The sequence below is a fragment of the Mustela lutreola genome, chromosome 4, assembly GCF_030435805.1.
Source record: "Mustela lutreola isolate mMusLut2 chromosome 4, mMusLut2.pri, whole genome shotgun sequence".
In the NCBI taxonomy this organism is placed as follows: Eukaryota; Metazoa; Chordata; class Mammalia; order Carnivora; family Mustelidae; genus Mustela; species Mustela lutreola.
In genome coordinates this window covers 100326899-100347825 of record NC_081293.1, presented here as the reverse complement: position 1 = coordinate 100347825, position 20927 = coordinate 100326899, and the positions used below count along the sequence as shown (strand labels likewise).

General features: G+C 42.3%; 1 protein-coding gene across 1 annotated transcript in view; it reads left to right on the top strand.

Moving 5' to 3' along the window:
• The window catches only part of LOC131829145 (uncharacterized), a 93062-nt gene that overhangs the window by 66889 nt on the left and 5246 nt on the right, over positions 1 to 20927 (top strand). Inside the window, exons 2-3 of the mRNA XM_059170595.1 lie at positions 18783 to 18831; positions 20720 to 20812. Of these exons, the coding sequence (XP_059026578.1) occupies positions 18783 to 18831; positions 20720 to 20812 (142 nt within the window). The remainder of the gene's footprint in view (positions 1 to 18782; positions 18832 to 20719; positions 20813 to 20927) is intronic.

The window sequence follows — 20927 nt, the reverse complement described above, 5'->3', positions numbered from 1 at the left end:
TCCCAGGACCCTGAGATCATGACCTGAGCCGAAGGCAGCGGCTTAACCCACTGAGCCACCCAGGCGCCCAATTTTTCTTCTTTTTTGATTTGGTTGTTTTTTATTTACTTTTCTTGACTGATTGTCCATCTGGGTCTCCTAGTAATATGTGGAATATGACTGGTTATAGTGGGCATCCTTGTGTTATTCCTGATGTTAGAAGAAAAGCTTTCCAGTTTTCACTTTTGAATATGATGTTAGCTGTGGGTTTGTTGTATCTGGCCTTTATTATATTGAGGTGTGTTCTTTGTATAACCAATCTGTTGAACATTTTTAATCATGAAAGGATGTTGTATTTTGTGAAATGCTTCTTCTGCATCTCTTGTTATGATCATGTGAGTTTTATCTGTCATCCATTAATGTGATTTATTACACTTACTGATTTTTCATATGCCGAACCATCCTTGCATCCAGGAATAAATCCTTCTTCGTCATAGAAAAGACACTTAACGTGCTCTTAAATTCAGTTTGCTAATATTTTGTTGAGAATTTTTGCATCTATATTCATTGGATCATTGGTCTATAATTTTCTTGTAGTACACTTATATAGCTTTGGAATCACAGTACTACTGTGGCTTTATAGAATGAGATTTGAAGTGTTCCCTCCTTTTCAGTTTTTTGGAAGAGTTTGAGAGGGATTGGCATTAAATTTTCTTTCATTCTGATAGAACTAGCCAGTTAAGCCATCTGGTCCTGGGGCTTTCTGTGTTGGGAGATATTTGATTGCTAATTCAGTCTCTTTACTCATAATGGGTCTGTTCAGTTTTTGTTGTTGTTGTTGTTGTTGTTGTTTTTTTAGATTTTAATTATTTGACAGACACAGTGAGAGAGGGAACACAAGCAGAGGGAGTGGGAGCGGGAGAAGCAGGCTTTGCTCTGAGCAGGGAGCCAATGTGGGGCTTGATTCTAGGACCTTGGTATCATGACCCGAACCAAAGGCAGACACTTAACGACTCAGCCACCGAGGTGCCTGGGTCAGTTCAGTTTTGTTTTTTCCTGATTCATTCTTGGTAGAATATGTGTTTCTAGGAAATTTTATTTCTTTTATAGTATCTATTCTTTCGTATATATAACTGTTAACAGAAGTCTTTATTATATATATTTCTGTAGTATCAGTTGTAATGTTTCCTCTTGCATTTCTATTTTATTTTTTGCATTTCTATTTTATTTATTTGAATTTCTCTTTTTGTTGGTTATTCTAGCTAAAGTTTTATCAATTTTGTTTACCTCTTAGAGAAACCAGCTTATAGTTTTCTTGTGCTTTTCTGTTGTTATATTTGTTTCAGTTTCATTTATTTCTGCTCTGTTCTTTGTTATTTCTTTCCATCTGCTAACATGGACTTTGTTCTTGTCATTCCTTGAGGTATGCAGTTAGGTTGTTTATTTGGGAGCTTTTTCTTAATATAATGTTTATTGCTATAAACCTCCAAGTTACAACTGTTTTTGCTACATTACATAAATTTAGTATGTTATGTTTACTTTTTCATTTGTTTCAAGTTAATCTTTTATTTCTTTGACACATTTGTTCTGCAGGTGTGTGTCATTTAATTTCCACACATTTGTGAATTTTCTAGGTTTCCTCCTTTTATTAACTTCCAGTTTCATAGCATTATGGTCAGATTGGTATGATTTAAATATTTTTAAAATACAAGATTTGTGATCTAATATATGATCCATTTTTGAGAATGTCCTATGTGCCTATGAAAAGAAGGTATATGCTGCTGCTGTTGAATGTATGTTCTGTATGTCTGGTAGGTCCATTTGGTATAAAGTACAGTTTGAGTCCCGTTTCCCAATTAATTTACTGTCTGGATCATCTGTGTATTGTAAAGTGGGATTTTAAAGTCCTCTACTATTACTGCACTGTTGTCTACTTCATCCTTCAAATCTGTTTTATATGTATTCTATATTAGGTACTCCTGTCGAGTGCGTATATATTTACAATTGTTACATCCTCTTGATTAAATGACCCCTTTATAATTATATAATGACCTTTGTTTCTTGTTAAGTTTTGACTTAAAGTTAATTTTGTGTGATAATAAGGTTAGCTATCTGTTCTTTTTTGGTTTCCATTTGCGTCTTTAAGTATTAAAGAGTGTATTATAGGCAGCATATAGTTGTGTCTTATTTTTATGCATATAGCCACTCTTTTCCTTTGATTGGGGAATTTAACCCATTTATATTTAAAGTAATATTTGTAGATGGCTACTTAATAATACCATCTTATAATTTTTTTTCTGGTTTGTAGTACCTTTGTTCTTTTCTTTCTTGCTGTTTTTTTTTTTTTTTTTTTTTTTTGTAATAACTTTCTGTAGTGGTACACCTTGGCTTCCTTTATTAAGTCTTTTATGTACCTATGTAGATTTTTGGTTGTTATTTCCATGAGCCTTCTGTAATTCTTTAGAAATTGAACTTAGTTAACATATAGTGTATTATTAATTTCAGGGGGTGAGTTTAGTGATTCATCAGTTGTGTATAACACCCAGTGCTCATTGCATCACATGCCCTCCTTAAAGCCCATCACCAGTTACCCCATCCCCCACTCCCCTCCCCTCCAGCAACCCTGTTTCTTCCCTGTAGTTAAGGGTTTTATGGTTTGCCTCCCTGTTTTTATCTTATTTTTCTTTCCATTCCCCTATGTTCATCTGTTTTGTTTCTTAAATTCCACATATGAGTGAAATCATATGGTATTTGTCTTTCTCTGACTGACTTATTTCGCTTAGTGTAATACCCTCTAGTTCCATCCACATTATTGTAAATGTCAAGGTTTCATTCTTTTGGAAGGCTGAGTCATATTCCATTATGTGTGTATATATATATATGTATGTATATGTGTGTGTGTGTGTGTGTGTGTGTGTGTGTATACACACATACAACCTCTTCTTTATTCATCTGTTGATGGACATCTGGGCTTCCATAAAATATTTTACAGATATTTAAGTCTATTTTAAACATTGCAACATACAGAAAGCTCTACCCTTTTACTCCCCCTGCATTTTATTTTTTCATAGTGTATATCAATTATTATACCTATAGTTATTTTTAATACTTCTGTCTTTTATACTGGAATTAAGTGATTTACTAACCACTATATTACACTTTGGGAGTTTTCTGCATTTGACTGTGAACTTAACTTTACCTTGTGTTTCATGTTACTACTACTCAGCATCCTGATTTTTTAGCTTGAAAATATTATTCAACATTATTGGTAACGTAGATCTCTGGATGCATAACTCCCCCAGCTTTTCTTTTGTCTGAGAATATCTTTACCTCTTCTTTATTTCTGAAGGAGGGCTTTGCTGGATACAGTGTTCTTGGTTGGCAGTTTTTTTTTTTCTTTCAACAATTAGAATATATCATCCTATTCTCTCTCTCACAGTTTCAAAGCTGAAACTATAAAATTTCGGCTTAGAAAGCCACTGATATCCCATGGGGTTGATGATCAGCATCTTTTTTCTGCTGGCCTCAAGATTCTCTCTGTCTCCAAATTTTGAACAGTGTATTATAGTGTCTTCCAGAAGATAATCTTGGCATTGAATTGTATAGAGATCTATGAGCTTTAAGAACTTAGATGTTCAAATGTCTCTCCATTTTGGAAAGTTTTCAGCTATTATATCTTTAAAAAAAACTTTCTGCCCTTTCTTCCTCTCTTCTTTTTTGAACTTTCATATGCATCATTTATTTATGTCTTTATTTGAGAGAGGCAGCATGTGAGCATGAGTGGGGGTCAGGGGAGAGGGAGAGGGAGAAGCCGACTCCCTGCTGAGCAGGGAGCCTGATATGGGGACCCTGGGGTCATGACCTGAGCCAAAGGGACGTGCTTAACACACTGAGCCACCCAGGAGTCCCCTTGTGCATCATTTATTTACCATAATGGTGTCCCATAAATTTTGCATGCTTTCTTCATTCTTTCTTACTTCCTTTTCTTTTTAGTCCTCTGAGTAATTTCAAATGATTTGTCATTGAGTTAACTGATTCTTCTCTCTGAGTCTGTTGCTGAAAGTATTAAATTTGTCAGTTCAGCACTTCTTAAGCTCCAAAATTTTTGTTTGGTTCTCTTATATTTTTCATCTCTCTGTTCTCATTTTGTTCTTGTATTGTTTTCCTGATTTTATTAAACTGTTTATCTGTATCTCCTTTCAGCTCTCTGACTATAACAGTTTTTAAAAAGGTTTTGTAAAACAATTTCTTTATCTTCATTTTGAGGAGGTCAGTTACTGGAAGTTAATTGTGATTTCAATAATCATGGTGTCATGTCTCCTTTTTTTTTTTTTTTTTAATTTTAATAGTTTTAATTTAAATTCCAGTGAGTTAACATACAGTGTAATATTAGTTTTAGTTTAATTTAAATTAAATTTTAACTAATTTTAAATTAGTTTAGTCTAATTTAGTGATTCAACACTTCCATACAACACCTAGTGTTCATAACAAATACACTCCTAAATTCCCATCAGCTATTTAAACCATCCCCTCCCCACCTCCTCTCTGGTAACCATCAGTTTGTTCTCTGTAGTTACGAATCTGTTTCTTGGGGCACCTGGGTTGTTCAGTTGGTTAAGTGTCTGCCTTCAGGTCAGGTCATGATCTTAGGGTCATGAGATCAAGCCCCGTATTGGGCGCTCTGCTCAGCCGCAAGTCTGCTTCTCCTAGCTGCAAGTCTGCTTCTCCTTCTCCCCTTGTGCTTTTCTTGCTTTTGCTCTCTCTCTCAAAAAAATGAGTATTTTTATATCCTTTGGGTAAATACCTAGTAGTGTAATTTCTGGGTCATAGTGTAGTTCTATTTTTAACTTTTTGAGGAATCTCCATGCTGTTTTCCAAAGTGGCCACAGCAGTTTGCGTTCCCAGCAGTGTAAGATGGTTCCCCTTTCTCCACATCCCTGCCAACACCTGTTGTTTCCTGTGTTCTTAGTTTTAGCCATTCTGATAGGTAGGAAGTGATACCTCATTGTAGTTTTGACTTGTAGTTCCCTGATGATGGCTGATACTGAGCATCTGTTCATGTATCTGTTGGTCATCTGTATGTTTTTTTTGAAAAATGTCTGTTCATGTCCTTTGCCCATTTTTAACTAATTTCTTTGTTTCTTTGTGATCACTGTAGCTGTCTGTGTATTTGAAGCAGCAGTCACTTCTTCCACATTTTATGGACTAACTGCAGAAGGGAAGACCTTCACCTGCAGTTGGTGGCACATTGGAGTGTGCTGTGAACCTGGGTCTCGTGGTGCAGGGGTGTGTGGCAGCGCTGGGTTTGGGAGTCTCTGGTGACTGCTGAACAGTCTATGGTGCTTTTACTAACTTACATTCCACCAGAAGTATATAAAAGTTCTAGTTGTTTTAAGATGTATGTAAAGCTCTTACATGTTTAATAAATACATGGTAGCCTTTTCTTTTTTTTCCCTCTTGTTTTTGTAAAGATGTTTCCCAGGTAGCTTGCTTGGGCACCTGGGTTGGTTCCACCCACCACAGTAGGGAATGCAGGAAGGGGAGAGCTGGCATAAAGCAGAGAAAGATGGGGGAAGGAGATTACTTGGGCACATATGTAAGTATTTAATAGAGATTTAGTTTAAAGCACAGAAGGGATGCCTGACCAACATATAGAGATTTGAGAATCATCTTGATTGGTCCAAATTCAAGCCTTTGAGTATATGATCTTAGTTGAAGATCAGAGTGGGGGCAGAAGAGAGTATATGGAGTGCATTAGGACTAGTCATAGTCTAGGACTGTCATAACAAAGTGCAAGAGACTGGATGGCTTGAGCAACAACAACAACATATATATATATGTGTATATGTATACACACACACACACACACACACACACACATATATATATATATATATATATATATATATATATATATATTCCCTCACAATCTCAGAGGGTAGATATGTAGATATCCAAGATCAGGGTGTTATCAGGTTTGGTTTCCTTTGAGTCCTCTTCTCTGCTTGTAAATGGAACACCTTCTCTGTTTGTCTTTGCATGGTATTTACTGTTTGCATGTCTGCCCAAATTTCCTCTTACAAGGGAGTCCTTATCTGATTAGAGCCTACCATAAAGACCTTATTGTAACATAATTACCTCTTTATTTTTTGGTAAGATATATTTATTTGACAGAGATCACAAGTAGGCAGAGATGCAGGCAGAGGGTGGAAGGGAAACAGACTCCCTGCCAAGCAAAGAGCCCAATGCGGGGCTCGATCCCAGGACCCTGAGACCATGCATGACCCGAGCTGAAGGCAGAGGCTTAACCCACTGAATGACCCAGGTGCCCCCATAATTACCTCTTTAAAGACCTTCAAATATGGTTATATTCTGAGGTACTGGACATTAGGGCTTCAACATATGACTGGGGGGCAGAGCACACAATTCGTCCTATAACACAGACTGAGAAACAATATAGAACAGATAGAGGGTATGGATTTCAATAAAAAACTTAAGAGGGCAGGCCAGGGAGGTAAAAGGAAAACAGGTAGAGAGTTGTCTGTGAAAATGATGGGAGAGTTTCAGGGAAGGACGTTCAACCACAGTTATCCCAGATTCCATTTCTAATCACTGGTACCAAATTGTTTTAGTTTTCTATATACTTTCTTTTTCTAAAATGGAGGCTTTTGATAGAAATGCTGAAGTAAACGTTTAATAGGGTTTGCTTTACATATTCACTTGCACAATGGTTATGAATCAGAGTCCATTGCCAGAAAATACTATTTTGTGTTTTGTTTTCAAATCTGTAAGAGAATGACCTTGAAACTTTTTTTTTTCCTTTTTCAGACAGATGAGACCTCATGAGTAATCAAATTTAGAAATCATGGTTTACTATTTAAAGCTTTCTACCACGACTCTTTATCATTTCTAAAGCTAACTGCATGGAAATTTTGAATGCTCAAAGTATTTATAAGGAGGTTTAAGGATCGTAGTGATAAATTCTGTGAAATCACTCTGCCTTGTCCTTCTCTGACCTCCAATATCCAGTTTATCAGCAAATCCTGTTAGTTCTGCTTCATACTTCGTGTCTTTTCACTTCTTTGCATCATCACTGCTACAGCTAGTCCAAGGGGCTGTCATCGTCAGCACGGACTACCACAGGAGCTTTTTAACTGGGTTTCATGCTTCTGTTCCTACCCCTTTTGGAGAAATCTTTAAAAAGGAAAGAAAAGGCCAGCCAGACTATAGCATCCCCTAATTGAAGTCTTTAGAAGCATCTTACTACACTTGGAACAAAATCCGTTCTCTAGGATACCCTAAAAAGACCTATATGGTGAAGACCCTGCCGACCGCCCGCCCTCATTTAACACAATAGCCTGCTTTCTGCTTCTTGAACATACCAAATTGGTGGCTGCCTCAGGGCCTTAGCCACCTTTACTCGTCCCTCCTCTGGTGTTCACATCACACCTTCCGTCTTAGCTCAGATGTTGCCGTGGCAGAGAGGCCTTCCGTCAGTGCACAGCTAGTATTAATTACTCTTTCTTTCGTTTATATTATAGCATGTGTTCATCTTAAAAAGAAACTGCCAGGGGCGCCTGGGTGGCTCAGTGGGTTAAGCCGCTGCCTTCGGCTCAGGTCATGATCTCAGGGTTCTGGGATTGAGTCCCGCGTCAGGCTCTCTGCTCAGCAGGGAGCCTGCTTCCCTCTCTCTCTCTCTGCCTGCCTCTCTGTGTACTGTGATCTCTCTCTGTCAAATAAATAAATAAAATCTTAAAAAAAAGAAAGAAAGAAAGAAACTGCCAGTTTTTTTTACCAACAATAGATAGTTTTTCGGGGGAATAGCAAAGTATTTAAGTCTGCGTCCGGGTAAGCTCTGTCAAAACCATAGGGAAGCTGGGAGAACAAAGGAGAGGTGTACTCTTTTATAGCAGGAACCGGTGGATGGGAACTGGGGCAGGCAGTTACAAACAAGGAGTGCTTGCAGCAAGGGGGTGGGTGGGGCTGGAAGTCCGGCGGCTCCTCACTGGCTGAGTGGTGATTGTCTCATTGGCTGGGCTGTTGTGGGCGGGGACGGGTGGTGGTGTGGTGAGGGAAACCTTCTTCCTGCTGGGATGGTAAAGTAGTCTCCACCTGTGAAGTCCTCCACTTCCGGTTGGATTTGCATTTGAGGATGATTGATAGGACAGAAGAGCTTTCGCTGATTTTTCACGCGTGTCACCTACGTTTGTTTGTTTGTTTGTTTGTTTAGGTGGGTTAGTTTTGCAAGCCACTGCCAAGCTTTTTTCAAAGTGTTTGTACCACTTTGCGTTCTGACCATTGGTGGTTGCTCCACATCCAGCATTTGGTGGTGGTCGTGTTTTGGATTTTTGTAGTTGTAGTTAGTAGTTAGTGTAGGTGCATAATGATATCTCATTGTTTTATCTCATTTGTAGTTCCCTGATGACAGATGACATTATCTTTGCATATGCTTATATGCTATCTGTACATCTTCTTTGGAGAGATATTTGTTCACATTTTTTTCCTAGCTTTTAATTAGGATTATTTTCCTATTGTTGATTTTTAGGAGTTCTTTGTGTATTTTGAGTAGCAGTCCTTTATCAGATATGGTTTTTGCAAATACTCTCTCCCAGTCTTTGGCTTGTCTTCCTATTCTCATGACACTCTTATTTTTCCCAATGTATTTACCACTAACTAAAATAATCTTATTATTATTATTATGATTTATCTCCTCCCACTACAATGTAAAGTCAACAAACCACCTTTCTATGTTGTTCTCTGCTGTATCCGCATAGCCTGGTGCCTGGTATTTTGAGTGCAGTTGGGAAATATATGTTGATTAAGTTATTGGACAACAACCTAACGTTTTTAATTTATTTTATTCTTTTTAAAAAAGATTTTAGGAGCACCTGGGTGGCTTAGTGGGTTAAGCCTCTGCCTTCGGCTCAGGTCATGATCTCAGGGTTCTGGGATGGAGTCCCGCATCAGGCTCTCTGCTCAGCAGGGAGCCCCCCCCCCCCACCCCCACCTGCCTCTCTGGCTACTTGTGATCTCTGTCAAATAAGTAAATAAAATCTTAAAAAAAAAAAGATTTTATTTATTTATTGAGAGAGAGAGAAGGAGCAGAGGGGTAGAGCAGAGGAAAAGAAAGAAGCAGATGCCCTGTCGACCAGGGGTCGCCCATGCAGCACTTGATCCCAGGACCGTGGGATCATAAACTGAGCCAAAGACAGACACTTAACTGACTGAGCCACCCAGGTCCCCCCAGTTAGTTTTATTCTTATTAAAAATGGCATTAAGCTAATTTTAAGTTCATCCATCTTATTTGAAACCCAGTTCAAATTTTACCATCTCAGTCTTCAAAATTAAGGATAATAGCCACTTACAATAGCGTAGGGTGAATTTCTGCTGTGGTTCATATGAATTGGTTTAAGATACATGATTGCTGATCTATACTTGCTTTGTCCTCTCAAGAGTTGTACAGATTTATTCTCCAGGAGATAGTCACTGGCCTGGACAGTGGAAACAGAAAAACATTTATGTCAGTCTCATGAAGCCTTATGAAATGCATGCCACTTGCTAGACACTGAAAAATATCGGTATGTTCAAATATATATTCACAGATATGTGTGGACACACCCTGAACCTTGTAAGGTAAGAAGTTATTAAAATTCTTGGTTCTTGATGGCTTTTTAAAAAAATTTTTTTAAACATTTTATTATTTGACAGAGAGATCACAACATTTTATTATTTGACAGAGAGAGGCAGGCAGGCAGAGAGAGAGCGGGAAGCAGACTCCCTGTTGAGGGGAGAGCCTGATGTTGGGCTCGATCCCAGGACCCTGAGATCATGACCTGAGCCGAAGGCAGTGTCTTAACCCAATGAGCCACCCAAGTGCCCCAGTTCTTGATTGCCTTTTTTTTCCCCATTGGATTTGCTAAAGATGGAAAGTGACATTTTGATTTCATATTGTACTTTTTAATTTAATTTTATTTTTTAGTAGTTATTGGCTTTATATATTTTAGTGTTAGTTATTTGCTACTACTAATCATAGCTGTTATGTTTTTTGTCTATCTTTGAGTCCGTTAAAGTCTTTTTGCCTTAAATCTACGCTTTAAATATTTCCACTCTGCTTTGTCTTTGTTTGAATATGCCATTTCTTCTATTTTTAGGCCTTTTATTGCTTTTTAAATTGTTGTCCTTAAAAATAAGGTATATTTTGTAGAGTTTTAAAAATACTTTTAGAAAAGTTTTTAAAGGATGTTTTGGTTTTCTGTTGGTGCATAACACAGCATCTCAAACTAGTGGCTTCAAACTGGAACCGTTCATTGTCCTTCTTGATTCAGGGGTGGTCCCTCCGCTCCATGGTGTTCTGCTGGTACTGCGGCCGTCTGGTGGCTCGCCTAGACGAGAAGGTCTGTGGTTGCTCATTCACGTGCCTAGTGTGTTGGTAGGGACAGCTGGGCTCAAATGGGATGTCGGGACAATGGGGCATCTATGTCTTTCTGTCTCCCTGTCTATCTCCATCTAGTCTCAGACCTCTCCTTCACCGAGTGGTTACTTCACCTGGTGGTTTTATGAGGTCTCCCCAGCGGGTAACCATACTTCTGATTCGGCAGCATCAGGCTCCCCAGAGTGCTAAACTGAAAGCTGGGGCGTGTAACTGCCCCCGCATGAGTTCTGCCTCATTGGGCGGGTTCAAAAGTGTCACAGGGCCAGCCTGGATTCAAGGGACATGTCTGTGAAAATGTGGAGGGGTGTTTTACTGAGGGCCATCTTTGGAGCCCGCCTACCACAATGAGAGTCTAAACCCTTCACATTTATTGTGTTAGTTGATATGTTGTTGTTCCTTTGGCAAAGGTTTTTTGCATGTACTTAGTGAATTTGATTCATGCGTTTAATTCTACAGATTTCTCTCAACATCAAGACAAAAAACAGTATCTTTACCTCAGTTATGATGAGTGAGTCCCTCTGCTTGGTTTTATACACATTTAAGGTTTAGTTTTCTGGAATTTTAGTCCATATTATAAATTTAAATATTTTATATATATACACATTTTTAAGATTTTATTTATTTATTTGATAGACAGAAATCACAAGTAGGCAGAGAGGCAGATAGCGGGAAGCAGGCTCCTGCTGAGCAGAGAGCCCGATGCGAGGCTCGACCCCAGGACCCTGAGATCGTGACCTGAGCCGAAGGCAGAGGCTTTAACCCCCTGAGCCACCCAGGCGCCCTTATATATTCTTTTAAAAAAAGACTAGATGAAAAAAAAAAAAAAAGACTAGATGTTTCCATTCTTTCGGTAACTGTATAAATAATAGTTACTTAGATGTAACTAATTTAATTGATCTCCATGCATGCTGTCAGTCCAAATATACCATTATTTCTAGGGAATTTGGGTTTATTTTTTGATAAGGTGTAATGTATCTTCAAATAATGTTTCAGGAATGCTGTGTAGGTCATGTAATATAATAATACTTAATCTCCAAACTTACAGTGCCTCCTCCTGCGTTTATACAGTTTGGCTGTTCATGGATTTCTTGAAGCACAGTCTTTGTTTCTCACGAAGTCATTGTAGCTGTTCCATTGTCTTTGGGAATTCATTGTTCTTTATAGGTATAATTTTGGGGAACTGATTTCTATTTGCTTTTCTTTCTTGTAATATAAAATTTTTGCCAGTAAGTCTGGTGAATGGAACTGGAGCATGACCTGCATTTTGGTCTGTCCCACTCTTGTCAAGTCTTAACTGTAACTTCCTCATTATGAATTCAGCTTTTCCACCGTGTAAATTCTGCTCTTTTTCTCATGGGCTACATGTCACTTCTGCTATTGCATTTTCAGGTTTTCTTGAAATCTCTCCTTATCTAAATTTCTTCCATTTCTTTCTCAGAACAATGTCTCCTTATTCCCGTTGCTCTCGGTTTTCAGAGGTAGTAAGTTACTCCTATAAACTGAAATTGTCCAAATCATTTTTCTCCACGTTATTTTACTTTTTGGAGTCACTTATTGCCGCTGCCAGTCTTGCGTCTAATTATTGCAGGGTGGTACTTACTAGGACAGGAGTCTCCAAATGGATGCAGAAAAAGAGCTTCTGGATGGGGAAGGGAGAGTGGCTCAGGACTTACCTAGCATGAGACAGGCTGGCCTATTTCCTGATTGCTGCCAACCTAGCAGATCTGGAGTGGTGGAGAGAGGTGGGGAGCTGAAACCTCTTCCCACATATTTCCTGGTTCTTCCCCTTCAGAGGCCATGAGTGTGTTTTTCGATCTGCATTTACATTGTGCTTATTAGAAATTTCTCCCAGACTCTAGCAAATTGTTAATGCTCAAAGCAGGCTCTACCTTCTCTCATTTCCTTTGTATTTCTTTACAGATGTTTTGGCTTTTTATTTTTATTTTTTTTATAATAGTATCTCTTGTAAAGTTCTTTATTCTTTCATTTATTTATTTATTTCACACGCACGTGCACACACACACACACAGGGGGAAAGGGAACACAAGCAGGGGTAGTGGGAGAGGGAGAAGCAGGCTTCCCACTGAGCAGGGAGCCCAATGAGGGACTCGATCCCAGGACCCTGGGATCTGAGCTGAAGTCAGAGGCTTAGCGACTGAGCCACCCAAGTGCCCCTTTACAGATGTTTGAAATGGGATTTGTAAATTCAGGTCAGGAAGTGGTAACCTGGTGCTCTCTTAAACTAGTTGTTGTCTTTTTTATCTTACATTTTACTAATATTTTTCAAATGTTAATTATTTTTATTGGTACTGGGCCCTCTCTCCAGGTAATCATGGTCTCCCTCTGATCACTAACAGATACTTATGATAGAAAGAATATGGACAGCCTCTTATTAACATGCTTAACTCATGCCAGGGTCCTTGCCTGTTGATCAGCCTGTTACAAATAAGAGGTTATGGGAACAGTATGGGGGTTTCTCAAAAAGTTAAAAATAGAGCTACCCTATGACCCAGCAATTGCACTAGTAGGTATTTACCCCAAAGATACAAAGGTAGTGATTTGAAGGAGCACGTGTACCCCATTGTTTATAGCAGCAGTGTCCACAATAGCCAAACTGTGGAAAGAACCCAGATATCCATTGACAGAGGAATGGATAAAGAAGATGTGGTTCATATATACACAGTGGAATATTACTCAGCCATCAGAAATGATGAAATCTTACCATTTATATCGACACGGATGGAACTGGAGCTGAGTAAAATAAGTCAGTCAGAGAAAGACAATTATTATATGGTTTCACTCAAGGTTGAATATAAGAAACAGCACAGAGCCATAGGGGAAGGGAGGGATGACTGAATGGGAAGAAATCAGAGAAGGAGGCAAACCATGAGAGACTCTTAACTCTGGGAAACAAACAGGGTTGCTGGAGGGGAGGTGGGTGGGGGGAGGGGGGTAACTGGGTGATGGACATTAAGGAGGGCACGTGGTGGAATGGGCATTGGGTGTTCTACACTAACGGCCACATGTCAACATCATGACCTCTTTTTGTTGAGGTATGATTGACAAAATTACAAGATACTTACAAGGTACATTATGATTTTATATGCATATATACTGTGAAAGGATTCCTCCATCAAGTTAATTAATAAATGTATCACCTCACTTTGTGTGTGTGTGTGTGTGTGTGTGTGTGTGTGTGTGAAACATTTAAGTTCATTTTTTCTTAATCTTATGTATGTACTCCCGTGCTTTTGTCTTTTTGTTCTTTGGTATTAGCCATTTTGTCTCCTTTATCTCAAATATAATACGTTTTTTAAAAGTTTACCTTCTTTTATTTCTTAATTTTGCTATTCCTACTTTTTTCTTAAAATCTTTTCTTTTTCTGTATTTTTGTCTTTTTGTTTGTTATCCTTTCATTCTAATTTAAGTTCCTATTGACTTAGTTTTTTTCATCTCTCGTTTCTTAGGCATTGATTCCCATATGCCTCATGGTTTTGATTTTATAAAGGCTGAGGGATATGTAATCCTCAGGGGGTAGTAGCAATGGACAGTGTCATTCAACAAACGGGGAAGATCTCTCTCTCCTCCACTGCCTCTTGTCTCTAAATAGATCTTTTACATCTTTGTTTTGTCTTGAGCCCTAAAATGATCACTTGGGGATATATTGATTAAACTCTTTCCCAGGATAGGGGTGATTTGCTTGCTTCCTGCAGGGATCACCTGGGAACTTGTGGAGTGGCTTTTGGACAGCATGTATCACCCACATGGGAAACTGACTGTTCTGAAACCTCTGGTCTGTAACACGGGTTTTGTTACTTAGTGGAAAAAAAACCGTGGCCTCTGGGATCAGATAGAGGCCTGTAATAGCTCTGCTGTGGAACAGATGAGCTGTTTCAGAACCTTTCCTGAGGCTTTTTGTCTAGCTCCAAAAAGGCAAAAATATCTGTCCTTCACAGATATTATATTAGTAGCGCGTATAAAATGTTCATTGTGCCTGGCCCATAGTAGTCACTAGATGTGGGACAAGCCAGGCCGGCCGTATGTGATCTGGAGGAAAGTAAGTGAGCAGGCAGATGATTCCTGAAGTGGGGCTCCCCTAGCAAAGCCCGGAGTTAGAGCCCATGGAACGTGAATAGTCTTGCTGGGAAGGTCACATGACTCTGGGTTCATGTGTCGGCTTCTGGCCTTTCTCCACTTCCGCTGCCTTACGTTATGCACACAGATTAAGGTAGTCATGGTTTTAACAATTTGGGGATGGTGGTATAGAGGAAAGAATCATTTTACTACAGAGATTCAGTTGGTAAGACATAACTGGACTTTCAGAAATATACAATGTGAGAAAAATGCCTGTTAAAAATCAAGGATTTTTATCTGTAGATTGGTCCGTCTTCCTCAGCTGGGTTTTGGGATGATTGTCTCAATGTGAGGGCCTCCTGAGCTCAACTTTAATTAAGCTTGGGATTTTATCTCATGGACTGGCAAATCTCTGCTTGAGGTTCTCACCATCTGACCTGGCCCCCTAGCTTGGTTTGCCTCTTGTCCGGTCTTGCCAGAATGTTTGGCAAGAGGAGTCCATTCCATTTACTGCCGTAGGCTCTAAGTCTCTCAAGATGTGACGGGGGTAGGCGGGGTTTGTGGCCTGAAGAGAAGAGCTGTTTCCAGTCTCTAACTTCCCAGGAGCACGTGACCAGCCGTTGAACTTCAGGCCATTGCTGACTTTCTGTGCTTTGGTCCTGCAGACCCCTGGTTCCTAAGTGTGGCTACATATTAGCATCCCCTGAGGAGGTAAAAAATGCCTGTGCCTAGAACCCTTTCCCATGGATTCTGTTTTAATTGATCTGGGAGGTGGCCTGGACATCTGTTTTTTATTTTGGGGGATTTGGGGGAAGCTTTTCAGATGATTCTGATGTGCAGCCCAGGTTGAGGTTGTACCAGCAGACTGCTTTCATGCTTCCCTGGTCAGATCCTGCCTGTGGCTTGAACCCTCTGGCTGCTTCTGTTTATCCCTCTAATGGTACTTCCTGCAGACCTTCATCTGGCTGGGGGTTCGGGGAAGGCAGACCGGAGCGCCCTCCAGCCCTGTGCTGGCTTGAGCAGCTCTGCCAGCATCTGTTTCACAGATTGCCATTTGCTTCTAGAAAGTTTGCAAGCTGTTGGCCTTCAGGGACTCAAGTCACCCTTTGTGTGTCAGAGCAGAGCTACTAGGACTGCTTTCTGAAGAGAGCTTGCCTGTACTTTGTTCTACCTTGTGGCTAACCAACTTAATTTTCAAAATGTGCCGCAAGCCTTGCCTCTTACTTAGCTGTAAAGCAAAAAGTCTTCCCTTAACTGTGTATTAGTAACAGAATTTGAGTTTCTTGCAGATTTTCACATCAAATTTTAAAAATTTCAGTTCTCAAGGGGTGCCTGGGTGGCTCAGTGGGTTAAAGCCTCTGCCTTCGGCTCAGGTCATGATCTCAGGGTCCTGAGATCGAGCCCCACATCGGGCTCTCTGCTCGGCGGGGGGCCTGCTTCCTCCTCTCTCTCTGCCTACTTGTGATCTCTGTCAAATAAATAAATAAAATCTTTGGAAAAAAAAAATTTCAGTTCTCAAAAGCTTAGTTCTAAAATGAACAATCCCGGGGTTAGCCTAACATCTATCTCTAGTTCTCTACCAAGGCTTTTTCTATTTTCTGTGTGTGAGGTTGGGGGTTGCTGAGTTCTTTCTTCAAAACAGCTGATGAGACAGGTGAACCGAAGTGGACTGAAAAGGAGCAGGTTCTGAGTCCCTGTTCTCTGCCCCTAACCCTGCTTCCAGACCCTCCCCTCACTTTCACGCACAGGGAGCAGGTCAGTCATGACCACCTCATGTCTCCTTCGAGTCAAGGTGGCCCATCGGAGCTTCCCGCTCAGGCCTCCCTGTCTGGCCACTTGGTTATGCTTTTCCGTGGACTGTGATTGTGGCTTTTATTTGGGATATTGAAAAAAAAAAAAAAGTACTTTGGAAGTTGTGAAATTTTAAAAAAAGATTGTATTTATTTATTTGAGAGTGAGAGAGAGAGTGAGAGAGAGCATGAGAGGGGAGAAGGTCAGAGGGAGAAGCAAACTCCCCAAGGAGCTGGGAGCCCGACGTGGGACTCTAGGATCATGACCTGAGCCAAAGGCAGAGGCTTAGCCAACTGAGCCACCCAGGCGCCCGGAAGCTGTGAACTTCTAGGAAGGAATTCTGGGGATGTCATTTGCAGGGCTGGCCACTTCAGAGACTCCAGTGCTGGGCGCGTATGGGAGAGCTTTCTCGGGCTTTGTGTGTTGGGACGTGTGTTCCTCCCCCGCTGCTGGTCCGCGGACACTCTGGCGCTTGCAACTGCCCAGACTTCCCTTTCTGCCGAGCACATGGGAAACTCAGTGTCAGATCTTTGGCTTCCTTAGAGAAATATCTAGTGCATGAGAGCATGTACTTTCGTGCACTGACTTTACCTCAGCTCTGTTTCTTTTCTTAAAATTATTTTCTGTTTGGCTTCATGTCCTCTTTCAGTTTGTTTCTTTTCTTCTAAAATATGCAGCCTTTTATTTATTTATTTTTTAAAAGATTTTATTTATTTATTTGACAGAGAGAGATCACAAGTAGATGGAGAGACAGGCAGAGAGAGAGAGAGAGAGGGAAGCAGGCTCCCTGCTGAGCAGAGAGCCCGATGCGGGACTCAATCCCAGGACCCTGAGATCATGACCTGAGCCGAAGGCAGCGGCTTAACCCACTGAGCCACCCAGGCGCCCCAAAAATACGCAGCCTTTTTAGCTCTGTCATCCTTTTGAGAATAAGCTCTTGTACCAATTAGTAAGTAAATATTTTAAGAAACTGCCTTTTTGATATACTCTTCCTACCTCGGTGTTAGCTCTTGGTCTCACTCTCTGTCATAGGTCATCTGACTGGTCCTGCTGTGTGGCTGCCCCCCCCGCCCCCTGTCTGCAGCCCCTCATCTGCGGAGTAGAGCCCAGCAGCTCAGGGTGGATGGCCTCCCTTAGCAGGAACTGCCTCAGTTTCCCTACCACTGTCCTGTGGCCCTAGCTCCACCCACTCCCCTGTACTTCTGTAGCTGGGGGTGGTGGGTGGAGGTTGCTGCTAGGCCTTTGCTCCCCGTTTCCACCGATGGAAGCCTGTCTCGCTGCTTTCTCTGCTGAGTCCATTTCCTCTGTGAAACCTCTGCTGACGCCCTCCAGGCAGAGTCCACGGCTCCTGGGTGTCACTTCCTCTCCTGGTGCACACGTCTGGTTGACTCACCAGGCTGCGGCTGGCCTGTAGGCGCCTTTGTGGAAATTAGGAAAAGGCACCCACCCCTTCCTCCGTCACTTTCTAGCACTTCCAACTATTGGAAAACCGTCTTAATGAACAGGAGTCTAGGGCGTGTAACCTGGAAACAGCAGCCTGCGAGGATCGTGCTGCGCCAAACTGCGCAGTTTACTTGATGGCCCTTTTGTGGATCCGCAGCGCTGCTTGTCCGACCAGAACAGGCCCTCAGCAACCATTCGCCAAACAGAAGAGTGGAAGTCCCAGTACCTGCCACTTTCTTACCACGAAAGATAGCAGGAAAGGCATATATGATAAGACCTTCTTGCACTGAACATTATTATGGCTATATTCAGACATATTTATTTTTTTAATGTTTCAGTATTTCTGAAATCAGCAGGTATCTTACAGTCAGCGTGACAGGGTGGTTAAGAGCACAGATCCTGGGCCTGCCGGGGTCTGAATCTTAGTGCTACCACATGGACGCATGTCTGTGACTTTGGGCACTCTGCTTCACCTCTCTGTGCCTCAGTTACTCGTCTGTAAAATGGGGATGATAACAGTAGTTCCTGCTTCATGGGGTGATTGGGAGAGTTAAATGCATTATTCTGTGTGCAGTGCTCAGAATATAGGTGCCAAGCACCTAACAGGGAGAGAGATATGTGTTACTTATTATATTAATGCCTATGCATACACTCACTACACTGTTGTTTTTTAACCCTGAGAAACTGTCTTTAGTTACGGTGTACAGCTTCCATTACTAGCGTCTCATTTTGATGGGCGGCTGCCTGGCCCCGGGCTTACTCAAACTGGTCAGACACCTGCTGCGGGTCCTGCCCGCCCACGCGGGTTTTCTGATCACGGCAAGAGATACAGAGCCCACACACAGGAAACCAGCAGGTTTTGTTGTCTCGCCTTAGTAGGGCAGAAGAGAAAGGGGGGATCTGGGGCCCTTTATAGACCAGGCTTGTTTTGAAATTTAAACCTAACTTCTTATTCATGTTGCAAGGCTTGGACTGGTAATAAATTTTGGCTGTCTAAAACTGGAAATTAGAGAGAATTGGGTTTGAAAAGTGATTTTAATGTAAAATCTTTATCTAATTGCAGCGCACCTTTCCTTTGATCTTCAAGAAAGCTGTGCTGTGAACTGGCGAAGGTAATGAACGCTCTGGGGCCGCATTCCCCATCAGAACTGTGGAGTACTGTCAAGTTAGACAGTATGTGTAAATTACTCCCGTAAGAGTTGCGGGTTTTTCCTGGTCTCTAGTGTCCACTTGGGACCGTACCTTCCCGTGAGAGATGGGTGGCTCTTCTCCGCATTGTTTCAGGACGGTTTCCACCGCGGGCCTCCTGCCAGCTTTAGAAACTACAGCCTTGTGGGGAGTTCCCTGGGATTCATACTCACTGCCCCACCCTCCTGACTGCCCTTGGCATTAGGCAAGATCTGATTCATGCATTTTTCGGAGATGCTCTGACCATTTGCATTATGAGACTAAATGGCTTTTCCCAGATGGCATCGCTGTAACTGACCTACACTCAGCTCTGGGGAATGTTCTTACAGGCTACCCAGCACCGGCCAGTACTGGCACAGCAATCCTGCTACGTGGGTCTGGGGTTTTAGTGGCTTTCTCTTAGTTGAATAAAACTGGATGTAAGTAAATGAATACCAGGATGATCTACAGTTTCTTCCTCCCTAATTTGATATGTTGATGAAAATCCTTTCCGTATATAAACCTCAATTTAATGTTATTTTAGTGTTGAACTGGTCAACTTTAGCCCTACCTGGGGGTGTGTTTAGTTCTCGGTTCCCAAAAAGAATATCCACATGGGGAACTTTCTCCAACAGGCCTTTTCGTGGATTCATGTACCTGCAGGTTTCAGAAATGTTAAGCAGACTGTTGTTACTATGCTCTGTATTCTAGAAGGTCAAAGAGGGGTGGTGAGGATATAGATACCCTGACTCACAGGTCCAGCCGGCGGAGGAACTGGCATTCTGGTCAGTTCTCTTGCACAACAATGCCTTGGACCCCTTTATGTCACATCAATGGCTTTGTCCCAAAGAAGCGCATAAATTCTAAGGTTAAATCTTCAAATGGGGACATAAACACTTTTCCTCTTTCCCTTTATATACACTGGGATTTCCATCTCTGTCCAAAAATCTCATTTCTTTTTGGAGAAATATCAAGATAAAGGAATTTACCTAAATCTCACAGAGGATGAGGATATGGCCCCTGCAGCGTGCGTGGTCGCAGCCTACTGGAAGCCGGCACAGAGAATCTGACTCACAGGGGTCTTGTTGGCTGGAGCCAGGGGGAAGGTGTCCCTTGGCTGCGCCCGCCTCACTTGTCAGTGTCTGTCCTCGTTTGTGTGACTTGTGTAGTCCTGTGGGCAATTGAGTGGTGGCCTGGATCGAAGCCAGTGGCCTCCTCTGTTTTACGGCCGGGTATCTCGCAGCCTCGCAGAAAGGCCCAGGCCAGGTGTGGGCAGTGGTTAAATGGCTGCGGGGACGCAGGCCAGCGGCGCTAGCAGGCCCCGCCAGGGCTTCAGGAGCCGGAGCTAGGGCCAGGGTGGGGGTGCGCGCTGAAGTGGCCGAGCAGGCCCCTCTCCATCTGCTCATGCATCATCCAGGCAGTGGGACATTTTTCAAAATATGAAAGAAAGCAGCCGGTGACCACGCCAGCCCGTTCGCAAGCTCATCAGACCGGCTCTCGGACAAAAGGACCCGCTTCCTGTTTACCACCCTGCCAGGGACAAAGCGGCTGTGCTTCCTGGCCAGGCAGGGAGCCGGCGGCGCTGAATGCTTGCTCTGTGCTCTGCGGCGCCCCCGTGGCCTGGGGCCTGGATGCGGGCCACTCTCGGGAGGGTGCCCCAGCTTTGCTCCCGGGCCAGCCGGGCTTTCTGAGAGGACGCAAGAGGGCATGGTGGCCTCGCCGCCTCACTTCCTTTTCAGCTTTCCTTTCTCTGCGGGCCCCCACCCAGGCGAAGGCCTTGGCATAAACCTGAATGTAACAATAAACCCGTGTCTCTTGTTTTTGCGTCTCCAGGAAGCAGCATGCCATGGGCATTGGGCCGAATGGTCCTGTCCTCGGGCGCGCTGGCCGCTGGCAGCTGCGCCCTCATCTATTACCTGACGCAGAGTGAGTACTGCCAGGCCTCCGCCCGCTCCCTGCCCCTCTCCCACCCGAGGGAAAAGCTTCAGAGTTTCCGGCAGGTCAGAGAGAGGGGGAGGGAGCTATTTTTAGAAGCCAGGCC